This window comes from Pygocentrus nattereri, chromosome 3 (genome assembly GCF_015220715.1).
Source record: "Pygocentrus nattereri isolate fPygNat1 chromosome 3, fPygNat1.pri, whole genome shotgun sequence".
Lineage (NCBI taxonomy): Eukaryota > Metazoa > Chordata > Actinopteri > Characiformes > Serrasalmidae > Pygocentrus > Pygocentrus nattereri.
Genome location: NC_051213.1, coordinates 6154764 through 6168834, shown reverse-complemented (window position 1 = coordinate 6168834; position 14071 = coordinate 6154764). Strand labels below are relative to the sequence as shown.

General features: G+C 42.0%; 1 protein-coding gene across 2 annotated transcripts in view; it reads left to right on the top strand.

The window, feature by feature from the left end:
• The window catches only part of prtfdc1a (phosphoribosyl transferase domain containing 1a), a 37375-nt gene that overhangs the window by 14941 nt on the left and 8363 nt on the right, over positions 1–14071 (top strand). Inside the window, exons 5-6 of one of the 2 annotated variants that reach the window (XM_017704139.2) lie at positions 8955–8972; positions 12564–12646. In XM_017704139.2, the coding sequence (XP_017559628.1) occupies positions 8955–8972; positions 12564–12646 (101 nt within the window). The remainder of the gene's footprint in view (positions 1–8954; positions 8973–12563; positions 12647–14071) is intronic. The other variant, XM_017704148.2, reaches the window with a different exon arrangement.

Here is a 14071-nt window from a genome sequence, read left to right as displayed (position 1 = left end):
TAGATTTACCCTGGCTGAGTCAAGATAAAACAATTACCCCAAAAAAAAAATAAATAAATCATCCATCCATTTTCTAAGCCGCTTCTCCGTCAGGGTCGCGGGGGGGTGCTGGAGCCTATCCCAGCGGTCATCAGGCGGAAGGCAGGATACACCCTGGACAGGTCGCCAGTCCATCGCAGAGAGACAGACAGTCACACCTAGGGGCAATTTAGCATGTCCAATTGGCCTGACTGCATGTCTTTGGACTGTGGGAGGAAACCGGAGAACCCGGAGGAAACCCACGGAGACACGGGGAGAACATGCAAACTCCACACAGAGAGGACCCTGGTCACCTGGCCGGGGAATCGAACCCAGGCCCTCCTTGCTGTGAGGCGACAGCGCTACCCACCACGCCACCAGTTCCACCACGTTCCAGTCAATTCCTTACCAATAATGTCAAATATAGCAACATTCACCTTTGAGGTAGGCAGTCAATCATCTATATAACCCTTTTCCAGTATTGTGCAAATAAAAACAATAGGAATGTTGGCTAGTTACAACTTGAAACCAGACTGGCCAGTCGCAGTCACACACTAGTTAACTAGCTAGTGGAGTATTGGTTGCAAACAAGCTCTTTGAGCCAGGGTAAGTCAGCGGTCCACAACCCGAAATGTTACGAAGAGCCATTTTGTTCCTTCAAAAAAAAAAAAAAACACCTTGTGAGCCACAATATTTCGTGTCCATTTTAACACCTTGGCTGTAAATTTCACCGAGCATGTGCTAAAGTACTAGTATACACTAAAACATATATAATATACAGCATAGGCTTACTTTGCTTTAGCGAAAGCTCAGCTATAGCTACTTTTCTCGCATCTCTGGCAGGAAACTTTTCAACAGAAGTAGAACACTTTCTTATACAGTCTCTTAGCGTACGCTGGTTATGAGGCTGAAGTCACTTCTCGTTCGCATTTTACCGTTCCACCTTAAATGGTGTCTGAGGAGCCGCCCCATTTAAGGTGGAACAAGACAGGTCGAACAACAATCTGACATCAGCTTTGCGACGTTTAGCATTTTCAGTGACAGTCTCTTATTGCAGACTAAACGTGTCAGGAAACCAGCTGGAGTGATTATAAACGCAAGTAAGTCCATACATCTCCAAACTATCGGTGTTCGTCTTAAATCTTTCTCTTTGCCATGTCGTTAGCTACAAGCTAAACGAGACTTGTTGTCTGCATTGCAATGGTAACCAACAGTCTGCCCGCCAACCTTCAGGGTTAAAGGGTGAATCAGCAGTTCTACATTAACTCCAGCGTTTAAGACCATTTACTGTGTTGAACGATCAGCAGAGCTTTATTTTACTGTAAAGGAGGATTATTTTAGTTTTACCTACAAACCTAATTCTGCTGTGGAGCCGCAACAGGGCAGTAAAAGAGCCGCATGTTGCCAATCCCTGTTTTAAATGAACAGTGGGAGCCGGCTACTTTCTTTCTTTCTGTTTGGGAGCCGAAATAGTCGGCACTTCTGGATGAGCCGAGCCAAATGAGCTTGGTTCGCCAAAAGAGCCGAAATTCCCATCACACGCTCACACATGCAAGCGAACCCGGGCTTTTTAGTTTTAATTCTACATTGCGACTTATTTTAATTTTCCATATAATAACTAAACTATTCGGTGAAAGAGATACAGGTACAATTTCAAGTTTAAATGTAATTTTTCACCAAAGAGAGTTAGAAGTGTTAGATGTGACTCGTCTTCATCAGTCTGTAGAATAATGTGCTGCTCATTAACGGTTGCAGGTTGAACTCTCTTCTTGCTGGATGGCTGTTATTGGTGCCAGTGTGTTTGGGTGTGGTGTTGTTAGCGAGCCAGCTGGCTAAAGGTTGCAGGACACAGTTTGTGCGGCTCGTGCGCACTGGCTGTGCTGAGAGAGCTTTCTTCTGTTTATTTCAGCCAGAATGTCATCGTTGGCAGAGCTGAGAATCGTTATATTTAATCACTGCAAACGACTGTGTGCTGGACTGGATGATCAAATCTTTATAAACCGATCATACAGCTGTTTATATGTGTGTCTCCTGTACCTCAGTAGTGCTGATGGCCAGTGCAATGATGGTCTGTGACATCATTTTTCAATAACTCTAGAAGTAGAAGAACATAAATGCTGTGACACATTAAATCGTACTCTGAAAGCTGCGCTCTGTACCCGGTAAAGCCTGAAATAATCATCTAAATTCAGAGAGATTAGTTCAAATCTGGCCTCCTCGCGCATCTTTATGCATCAAAGTCACACGCAGAGACTCCAAAAGGAGCTCCTGCTTGATGTTTAAGGCCTCAAATGTAAAATCAACATTATGCTGATGAAGGTATGATGACAATAATAGATAATTAACTCACATCTGCAGTCGACACGTCCTTCACCAAGTTTTGACTGAGCTCTTTGAATCCTCTTTTAACGCCACACAATCGTCAGATTCATCTGCTCAGGGAAGCGGATATACAAAAAACGACTTAAGTATAGCAACTAATTACATTTACTTAGTTACTGTCCACCTCTGCTCAGATCCAGGTTCTGTTGGTGCAGACCTGAGTGCATGTGGAGAGTGTTCACACCTGTCGAAACAAACCGAATTAAAGAAAAGTTATCATAGGTCTGGCATAAACAAGTAGGTGTGAAAGCGCTGTCAAGGGTCATTCACAGTCTTAACATACAAAAAAAAAGCCCATTTCAAATGATGTACCCATCACTGCCCACATACTTCCACATGTTCCTTTTCTTGGCATGGATGTTTAGCATGCCATGTTTGTTGTTGTCAGAAACGTTTGATTCTGCTCTGCCCACTAGATGCCACTAGAGGGCAGTCCGGAGTCAAAAGTTTATGACAACAGCAAATATGGTGACAGTGGAGAAGGTCATAATAATATACCTGCTACGAAAGAAGCAGTATTGTAGACTGTAGTGGTCTGGGAGGCCATTAAATACCTCACAACATGAGGACAAAGAATTCTTTTCACTTATTTTACTGATGAGAGAAACTGATCATGTCTCGCTTCAACTGCTGGCTACACTGTCCCCATGGTTTCCGGGGGTAAAACTCCATTTTGTCCATATGCATACATAAATATAGATCAAATGAAAACAGAGTGCCCTCAAAAGATCCCATCCTTATCGGTTTGTTGAGCGTAAATGAGCCTTAAGGGTGTTACCTTGTTTGGTGCAGACTGGTGGAGCTTTAGTGTTTAATTCGGTTTATTTTGACAGGTGTGAACACTCCACCTGTACTGTACTCTGCTCTACACTACACCACTATACATCAGCACTGAGCTGTGGGCTTAACTTGCCTGTTTTCAAGTTCAAGTTTCCTTATATACAATGAAAAGCTTACTTTGCTCCTCGCTTAAGAATGCCATATAACTTTATATATAAGAATAACATTAAAAAATACAAAAGAGTATATATACAACCATATATATTAATCAAGAAGTTTTAACATCTGACTCTTTACAGGTGCTCACAGGATGATGCTAATAGCATCACCACTGCCCCTCATCGGAGGACTATTAACACATTTACATTTACACTTGCATTTGGCAGAAGCTCTTATCCAGACCTACTTATAATTTGATCACTTCAGACAGGTAGGCAAAGGCAGTGTTTGGAGTCTTGCCCAAGGACTCTTATTGGTATAGTGTAGGGTTCTTACCCAGGTGGGGGATTGAACCACAAGTCTGCAGCGTAGAAGGCAGAGGTGTTAACCACTACACCAGGGGTGTTTAATTAAAATTTGATTAGGTCCAGTTAGAGAAAGTTTCCCCAAGTAAAGGTCCAGCACATCATTATGTCTAACTTGCCTTATGACTCAGTGCCAAATACTCTAAACTGTGTATTTCACAACTTAATGTCAAATGAAATGAAGAACAATTCAGTCATATTTCAACATTTATCATCAGTGTTCTCTTTTTAGAGCAAACCATGTAAAAAAATCTGGCTCACTTTCTTCTCTGACCGCTGTTTCTCACCTTGTCCCTGCCCTGTGGGTGCGTCACTCATTCGAGTCTCATTGCTCATCATAATGCACAGATCTGATTGGCTGAGTAGAGTCACGTGTGATATTTACAACGCATGTGATTGGTCTTGAGTTTCGTAGACCGCTAAAAGCTACTGTAAAGGCCAGAAAAGCTGCGCTGATTAAAATAGGACAACGTCTGGGTCCAGAGCCGGTCCGCAGTCCACCTATTAGTGACCTGTGCTTTACACTATACCAACTCTTACTGAAGGTTGGGCACAATTTAGGTCCTGTAAGGCTGATGTCCAGCACAATTTGGTGATTTGCCTGCTCAAACACACCTGATTCAACTATTCATCCACTAACTGCCAGGTTTAGTGGGTGTGTTTGACTTGTGAAACTATCAAACTATCAAAAAAAGTTGTGCAGCCCTGCTTTACTGTATTTGTAATGTATACTTGAGGAAGGACATTTAAGCATAAACAAACAGACAGACAGATAATGATAATATATACTATATATAATATGATATATAATATGATACTATTTAATAACAATAATAATAAAAATAATAATGAAAAGAGTAAAGAACTTAATGAGAAGCAAACATGACAAACACCAGTAGTGTCTGTGACATGAAAATTATCACTGCTACAAAGACAGAATTCCGCGTGTGCATTTGTGTGTGTGAGATAAAGGAAGATGTTTAGAAAGAGGTTTTTTTGTTTGTTTTTTTAAAGATATTTTTATGTATAGAATAGTTTTGAACTAGGTATTGGATCTCAGTGTATGAACAATAAAATAGTAGTGAGGATCTGCACAGTTGCACACTTATATCATTCTACATTTCATTAGCCATGTTTACATACAGCCTAATAATCCATTAATAATCCAACTAATATCTTAATCTGAATAGAATACCTACATGTACACACTTCAATCAAACTAGACTATTCTGATTGAGGCCGTTCTGAATACAGTTTCTATCCAATTGATTGAGGTGGGTAATGCTGTAACTACTCAGTTTAATAGAAGATTAATATCCGTGTAAACGCCTGTATCCGATTACATTCCCTATCGGAAAGTTTAAGTCAGTTCTGCATGTGCGTCACGTCACAGTGAGAGTTTATACCGTTCATAAAGAGAGTTATAATGACGGAGCAGAAACTGGTCTGCAGAGGAGACGAAGTTCATGCTCTGATCTTCAAAAGACGGCGGTGGGACGGACGTCCAGCTTATGTGTCTCTGAACACGACGTCTTCCTCTCGGCCTTCTTTAATAAGGACGTGTGAAGGACGTTTTCCTGAGTCTGACGTCATTTTAAAGCAGTTAAAAACACAATCACTGCTCACTGCTGCTCATCTCACTCTGACTGGACTCACGTGATGCTGGCTGTCATGGTAACGTTTACTCTAACACATCCGGTTCTCTACGCATGCGCATCATTTAGGACCGTATTACTTGTAATGAGCATGTAAACAAAGATGTTTATCAGATTGTTAAGTAGAGTGAACGGATAAATACCCCAGTCTAACTCTGTAATCAGAATGTATTCAATCAGATTGGCAAAAATCTTTGCGTGTAAACACAGACATTGTTGTCAGAACAAAACATCATATCTTCAAAATAGTAATTTCAGAGGAGAAGGAAAAAAACATACTTTACTTTTAATGAAAGATTTTTTCGTTTCGTTTTGGGTTGCTTCTTTTGGTTTATTTCTCACAAAACTTATACACAATGTAGAGATGCATTTTCATGTCATGTCAAAAACTGAAAAACAGCAAAAAATGGAGATATGAGGTTTTGTTCTGACAGTAGCGATATGCTCCTTTCACCTAATTTGCATTTATATTATATTATATTTGCATATATTATATATTATGTTATTAATGCTTGCATATCTATATTTTGTTTACCACTCTGCCATCCTTAATTATACATATTGTAACCACAGCATCACTTACCATGGTTACTACCCTGCACTTTATGTGTAAATAATACTGTATTTTGCACTTCTGGTTAGATGCTAACTGCATTTCATTGACTCTGTACTTGGACACTGTAATTTAATTTAATCTAATCTAATCTAATCTCATGACAAAGCAGATTACTGTTGCTCTGATTGTGGCACACATACACATTGAGCGCCTCTGTTTTCTGTTATTCTCTTTTCCTGATGGCCAGTATAACAGGTGGAAAGTAACAGAGGGCTTGTATCCCTACAAAAATGCTGACCACATATATAATTTGATGCACTTGTCACAGTGTGACAACAAACGAGTTGAATAAAGATACATTTGTCAGAAAATGTTAGCAGAAAACTGTGAAAACAGTGTAAAATATGAGACCGATAGAGACAGAAACCACATAAGTAAGTCTGTTAATACAAAGCAGTTATGCAATTCAACCTTTTTCTCTGAACCATCCCTGTAACTCAGAGTTAGTCCTGGTATGGCAGCATTTCAGAAACTCCTGCCCAGGGTTTAAGAGCTCAGCCCCCATCTGGACTCATCAGTATGTGTGGCATTCCTAAGACGCTGTGGCAGAAGATGAGCTCATGCAGAAATCTCTCAGATGGCACGCGGAGTCGCTGTCTGTTTTTCGGGCATGTGGTGGAGCAGGTTGTTTGTGCTGGGAGGTTGTTCTGCTTGTGAATTTCTCACCCTCTCTCTCTCAGTTTGTTATGTAACTCAGTTTAGGTGGAGGTATTGGAGCACTGGCAGGACTGAAGTGCTCTTTCACCAGCCTGACCCATGACCTACTGTCATACAACATATGATACATGCACATAGTACCACACAGGCAATGATAGAATATCATATCACTGTCAGAACAAAACTTACACTACACTGCCAAAAGTCTTCACTACTAAATATTCCACAGTCCACTGTCAGTGGGATTATAACAAAGTGGAAGTGATTGGGAACGACAGCAACTCAGCCACGAAGTGGTCGGCCATGTAAAATGACAGAGTGGGGTCAGCGGATGCTGAGGGGCATAGTGAGCAGAGGTCACCGACTTTCTGCAGAGTCAATCACTACAGACCTCCAAACTTCATGTGGCCTTCAGATCAGCTCAAGAACAGCGTAGAGAGCTTCATGGAATGGGTTTCCATGGCTGAGCAGCTGCATCCAAGCCTTACATCACCAAGCGCAGTGCAAAGTGTTGAATGCAGTGGTGTAAAGCGCCGCCACTGGACTCTAGAGCAGTGGAGACGTGTTCTCTGGAGTGACCAATCACGCTTCTCCATCTGGCAATCTGATGGACGAGTCTGGGTTTGGCAGTTGCCAGGACAACGGTACTTGTCTGGCTGGCTGTTTCACTCTTCCAGTGAAAGGAACTAAGTAAAAGATTTTGGACCATTTCAATTCGGTCCCTTCCTGTTCCAACATGACTGCACACCAGTGCACAAAGTAGGTCCATAAAGACGTGAATGAGCCAGTTTGGTGTGGAAGAACTTGACTGGCCTGCACAGAGTCCTGACCTCAACCCAATAGAACACCTTTGGGATGAATTAGAGTGGAGACTGTGAGCCAGGCCTTCTCGTCCAACACCAGTGTCTGACCTCACAGATGCGCTTCTGGAAGAACGGTCAAAAATTCCCATAAACACTCCTAACCCTTGTGGAAAGCCTTCCCAGAAGAGTTGAAGCTGTTACAGCTGCAAAGGGTGGGCCGACATCACATTAAACCCTGTGGATTAAGAATGGGGTGTCACATAAGTTCATATGAGTGTGAAAGCAGACGAGCGAATACTTTTGTCAAATTTGAAACCAGATGCTCTTTAAATTGTGCTAAAATTTCATGGTTTCTGCAGAAAATTAAATGCTGTAAGTTCCACTGACTTCTTTTCAAAGTTCAAATGTTTTTGTTCCTCTGAAAATTTCAGGGTTCAAGGTTTCATCCCAACATCAATTATGCATGCATACAACGCACACATGGTCAATAATTTATCATATAATGCTTGTAATACATATATGAACAACAACCTTCTCCCGTATCATACATGCAGCAATTTCAGCTCCACAGTGACACTGAATTGGTGATGGTGTGTTTAAAGATGCTGCGTCTGATCCACTCGTTCCAGCACAACACACACTAACACACCACCACCATGTCAGTGTTACTGCAGTGCTGAGAATGATCCACCACCCAAATGGTACCTGCTCTGTGAGGGTCCATGGGGGTCCTGAGCACTGAAGAACAGGGTAACAGAGTATCAGAGAAACAGATGGACTACAGTCTGTAACTGTAGAACTACAGAGTGCAGCTATACAGTAAGTGGAGCTGATAAAGTGGACAAGGAGCGCAGAAACAAGGAGGTGGACTTATTAAAGTGACTGGTTTGTGTATATGTATGTACACACATCTAGGGCTGAAAGATTAAGATTTTAAGTTTTAAGAGGGGAAATTGAACCCAATAACACAGAGCTTGTTGAACGTGCCTGAAGATGAGTTAGACCAATCAGAGGCTGCCAAACCTCCATCGCAACCACAGCTTACTGACCGTTCAGGGGTCGAGCCTCAAACCAGGAAAGGTGGCTATTCTGGTCTTATTGCTCCAAATAAATCAGACCTGAAGCTCAATTTATCAAAAAATAATCACAATTTAAATAAATTGCAGTTGCAATATTAGTTGGAAAAATCACAATGAGATGTTTTCCTCAAATCGTTCAGCCCTACACACATCTCTCTTAGCGATAAGGCGTCTAAGGCAGAGGAGATCTAGAGCAGTTATTCTGGCTCTTTTTTGTTTTGTCTGAATGACTCCACCTGTATGTAACTGAATCTGCCTCACGTGACACGAAACCAGACTAAACCCTTGGTGATGATTTTCTACAATAAATAATCAATGTGTAGATTCAGTTTTATTCATGCAGGTTGGAATCCTTTACAGGTGTAGGTGTTTATGTGGGATTTTGTGGATTTTCTGAACAGCTAACCTGTTTCCCATTTGTCTCTTTCTTCCACTTCCAGAACGTCTTGATTGTTGAGGTAAGTGAAGAAGACACTTCAGGCAGAAAGACAGAATGGAAGAGGGGGGAAAGAGAGAGAGAGAGAGAGAGAAATAGTGAGGGGGGAGAGAGAGAGAGAGAGAGAAATAGAGAGAGAGAAAGAGACAGAGTGTGTGTGGGGGGGAGAGAGAGAAAGAAAGAGAGTGAGGGGGAGAGAAATAGAAAGAGGGAAAGTGAGAGAGAGGGAGAGAGAGAGAAATAGAAAGAGAGGGAAAGTGTGTGAGAGAGAGGGGGAGAGAGAAAAAAATAGGAAGAGAGGGAGAGAGAGAGGAAGAAAGAGGGAGAGAGAGAAATAGAAAGAGAGAGGGAGAGACAGAGAAATAGAAAGAGAGAGAGAGAGATACTCATACTTTTCTTCTTTGCCAGCTGTGGTTGGCTCTCTGAGTCGAGGCCTCTGTGTTTTCTTCCTCTCTTTGTTGTTTAACTCATGCTGATGTGAAACTGTGAGGTGTCTGTCGAGGTTTCCTCTCTGACCTGTTTTCAGTCTGAGGTCCGTGGTGTGAAACCCCTCCATTCCTCTATCCATGTGAGCGGCGTACTGTTCTCTCACTCAGGGCTCTTAAACACTTCTTCCCCTGATTAGCAGACACCCACACTTCATACATCTCCCAGAGCCTGGCGCTGCAGCCGTACTGACGGGTTCCAGAGAAAAGAGACGGAGTGAGTTAAACAGGAAGAAAAAACAGATTAAAACTGAACACACATGAACTTAAATGCCAGACGCTGACATATTAGCGCTAAAATATGCAGCAGTGTTGGGAGGTTTAAGCACCCTGCTGAAAAAGGACCATGCTAACCTATGAGTGGAGCTGGAGAGGTAGTTTAACTGGTTATGGGCCTTTTTTACAGAGTCGCGATTACTTGCAGTTTAAGCGTTAGCAGGGTAAAACAACTGCTCCATACAACTACTGCAGAAATGATCACAAACTGTTGTAGTACATTTCCGACATTTGGCAGACGCTCTTATCCAGAGCGACTTACAATTTGATCATTTTACACAGGTAGGCCAGGAGGTGTTGGGAGTCTTGCCCAAGGACTCTTATTGGTATAGTGTGGGGTGTTTGCCCTGGTGGGGGTTGAACCCCAGTCTACAGCGTAGAAGGCAGAGGTGTTAACCACTACACTATCCCAAGTAGTGAAGTAGTCTAGTAGTGAACTATGATGCCCGAACACTGAGCTACAGCAGTCATATGTTAGTTTTCGTGCACTATCATGACAAAAAGATTTGACTGTAAACACGGCTAAAATGCTGTGTATGTGATGTAGCCCTGCTTACCTCTGCCGCAGCTGCTCCCTCTGTGCAGCGATCTCTGCGTTATTTCTGTTTTCAGAAGAAATAAAAGTTCTTCTGTGTCGCATGAATTTGGTAGACGCTGTTTAGCTGTAGCTAGCTAGCTTCGCTAGAAGCCATTTCTAGCTCTAACTGTATTCCCAAACAAAGAAGCCAGCATTCATTAGCAGCCGGCACTAGCCGACCTCTGTGACACAAACGCAAATAGACGCAAAACTTTTATGTGTAAAGTTTATTTGACACCTCCTTTAAACTCTCTTTTAGCTTATGGTAGGCTAGCAGGCTACAGCTGCTAAGTAGCTGGCCTACCGTTAGCAGTTTGAGGAACACCAGCTTCATATGAGTAGCAGACTTTAAAGCTAGCTGGCTAGCTGTGTTAGTGATCTGCCAAACAGCATCGCTCTTATAGTTTCGTGGCGATTTTTGAAGCAGTACTTCGGGTAACATCCACTTTGGGCCGGCCAGTCAAAAACGCGGCTCCGAGCTAACTTGTGCCTTAGCCTTGCGGTTCTGCTGTGACGTCTGAAAAAAGCAGAAAGCTGCTCTATGTTAGCCAGGCCGTCTATAAAATTCATACTGCTTATAAAAGCTCTTCTTTCTTTTGAAAAGAGAATGTTAGAGAAATCACTGGCATGTTCAAAGACACACAGACTGCTTGATGTGAAGCAACTGCAGCAGACTGCCTTAAAAACGAGGCTAACCCAGCTGAACAGCTGATGGACCAATTGGCCTCTGACCAATGAGGGAGTCACAGATGAGGATCCCTCCAGTCACTTTTTTAATGGCATCTGGGTCGTTAATCACACGAATATCACTTATTAGTGATGAAGCATAAAGATATGAAGATGTTAAAGCAGTTATTACCCCAGTAAACAGTAACATGGTGGTGGCAGTGCTGCTTTTTTACTGTTATAAGTGATTTTCTTCCTTTATGTTTGCACCAATTTCTTTTTCCTTTCTTAAGCCGCTTTTCCCAAAGAATCTAACCTAATTCAATCAAGAGTGGTTTGGTGTGAAATGGCTCACTGTAGAGAAACTTACAGACTACGATTTCTTTACAGTGGTGGTGATAGGAACCAGGGGTCACAATGTCTAAAGGGCAAATAAAGCTATGGTATCACAGATATTTGTTAGGCCATTGCTTTCTAAACCCATTTGGTTGCTGAAGTATTGCTAGTTTTCCCAGTTGGCTGCTAAAGTGTTGCTAGGCCATGTTTTGGTGTCCCATGTGGTTCTTCAGGTGTTGCTAGAGCATTGCTATGGTACCTCAGGTGATTGCTGAAGTATTCCTAGGCCATTGCTACAGTATCCCAGGTGTTTGCTGAGGTATTCCTAGGCCATTGCTATGATATCGCAGGGCACTGCTAAAGTGTTGCTAGGCCATTGCTATGGTATCCCAGGTGGTTGCTAAAGTGTTGCTAGGGCATTGCCATGGTACCCCAGGTGATTGCTGAGGTATTCATAGGCCATTGTTATGGTATCCCAGGCACTTGCTAAAGTGTTGCTAGTCCATTGCTATGGTATCCCAGGTGGTTACTAAAGTGTTGCTAGGGCATTGCTATGCTACCCCAGGTGACTGCTGAAGTATTCCTAGGCCATTGCTATGGTATCCCAGGTGTTGTTAGGGCATACAATGCAAACCATTGCCATTTTTACCACCACTGTGAACCTATACATGTCTTCTGAGTTTGTCTATGTAATATTCATGATGGTCAAATGTGGTAAATCTTAAAAAATAACATTTCTTTGGTGATTCTTATGCCTACTTAGTCTAATTGCTTATGCCTTGTTGTTTTTTTGCCTTGCATGTATCTCTCCACCATTACAAAGTTTAAATGATCAATTTTAGCCCAAAACACTCATCTCAAAACTATTGTAAATCAGTGTCTCAGACATCAGGCAGCAGATTTGTAACCACTTAATGTAGCAACTTTCTGTGAGGGAGACTTCAGACATCTGGTTCCCATCATGACCACTGTGAACAACTCAGTAAGTTTCTCTAGAATGGATTATCTCACATCAAACCACTCTGAATGACTTTGTTTACATCTTAAACCCTTTGAATTGCAGGCTTATTACATACCAAGGCTCGTTGGTTATAGAAGTGTGTCGTAAAACTTTGGCTGCACCGACAGGCTATTTAAGGGGTTAACCATTTAATAACGCAAAAAAAAAAAAAATCAGTTGAATTTCCCTTTAAGAGATCAGCATCTATATTAATGCCACATGCAGTGCATGGCTATGCTTCTGCATGCTATGTTGTCCTGTCTATGTGCACAGGCTATAGTGGATACGGGGAAGACCATGAAGGCCCTGCTGCAGCACGTGGAGATGTTCCAGCCCAAGGCCGTTAAAGTGGCAGGGTGAGTGCAGCTGAGTTCACTGTATTAGCATGAGGCACAGAAACCCTGCTACTGTCACTTCTCCTCTGATCTGGCTCTGACTGAAAGCCATGCTGTTGTTTTTGTCTTTGTTCCTTTGGTCATTGTTGTTGTTGTTCCTGTTTACGATGTTGTTGTGCTTATTGAAGGAACTGTAATAGCTTTATAGTGAGGCTGCTGACTGTGTGTGGGCTCAGATGTTTCTGTTTAACCCTGAGGAGTCTAGAGGTGTTGTAGTTGTTTTGCTGTTGTAGTGCCAACGAAGAAGTAGACACACTTTAAAGGATAATGCTCTTTTATTGAACAAGCAAACAGGACCGGGAAACAGGCAGATCACTTCTAACCATACAACTCTCCCTAATGGGAGACCCATAACCCACTCAACTACCTGCAACCTAATGCAGTAAAACACATTATGTAACAAAATTGGTAAAAGTTGTCATATGCATCATATTGGAAATAAGCTCTTCAAATAGACAGTAAAGAATATAATTAAAGATGGGGGTAAGTTCATGAACATGTGGTATCCCAGGTACTCGCTACGGTGTTGCTAGGCTGTTGCTCTGGTATCCCAGGCCACTGCTATGGTATCTCAGGTGGTTGCTAAGACGTTATCCCAAGTGCTTGCTAAGGTGTTGCTAGGCCACTGCTATGGTATCCCAGGTGGTTGCTAAGGTGTCGCTTGGCCAGTGCCATGTTATCCCAGGTGGTTGCTAAGGTGTCGCTTGGCCGGTGCCATGTTATCCCAGGTGGTTGCTAAGGTGTTGCTAGGCCATTTTTATGCTATCTCAGGTGGTTGCTAATATGTGCTAGTATGTACAGTATGTGCTAGTCTGTATGTAATGTCTACAATGGGTAGTGTGAAAAATATCATTTGTAGCATCATTTGAGTAGTTAGATTAGAATTTTCTCATATTCTGCCACCCATTTCCTATGAAAAAAAAATTATATATTTGACTGAATACTGTAAAAAAATCATTCAAGCGATCAGTCCATCAAATAAGACAAATGTGATTGATCACACTTAACAACACAATATAATGCGTTTAATCTCAAGTACTTATTTAAATAATGTAAGAATCATAGAATAAAAACAAAAATCAATTCAGTGAAAAGTAAGAGGACTGCATTGTTTGTCAGTAAGGTTATGAATATGATGTTTAGAAGATGCAGTTAGAAGTACTCAACTTTGTCTCCTGACTTCTCGCTGCTCTTCAGCCATCACATGGATTTGTTCAATTCCATCTGCAGCACCTGATTTAACTTAATGAAGGACTGATTAGATAAACTAGGGACTGCACAGTAACTGTAAATACTGGACTCCCTCAAGGACAGCCTTGGAGCACACTCATATGCAGAACAGCCAGGCTCTACACATCACTTTCTCAGATGCCTAAGACACAGTAC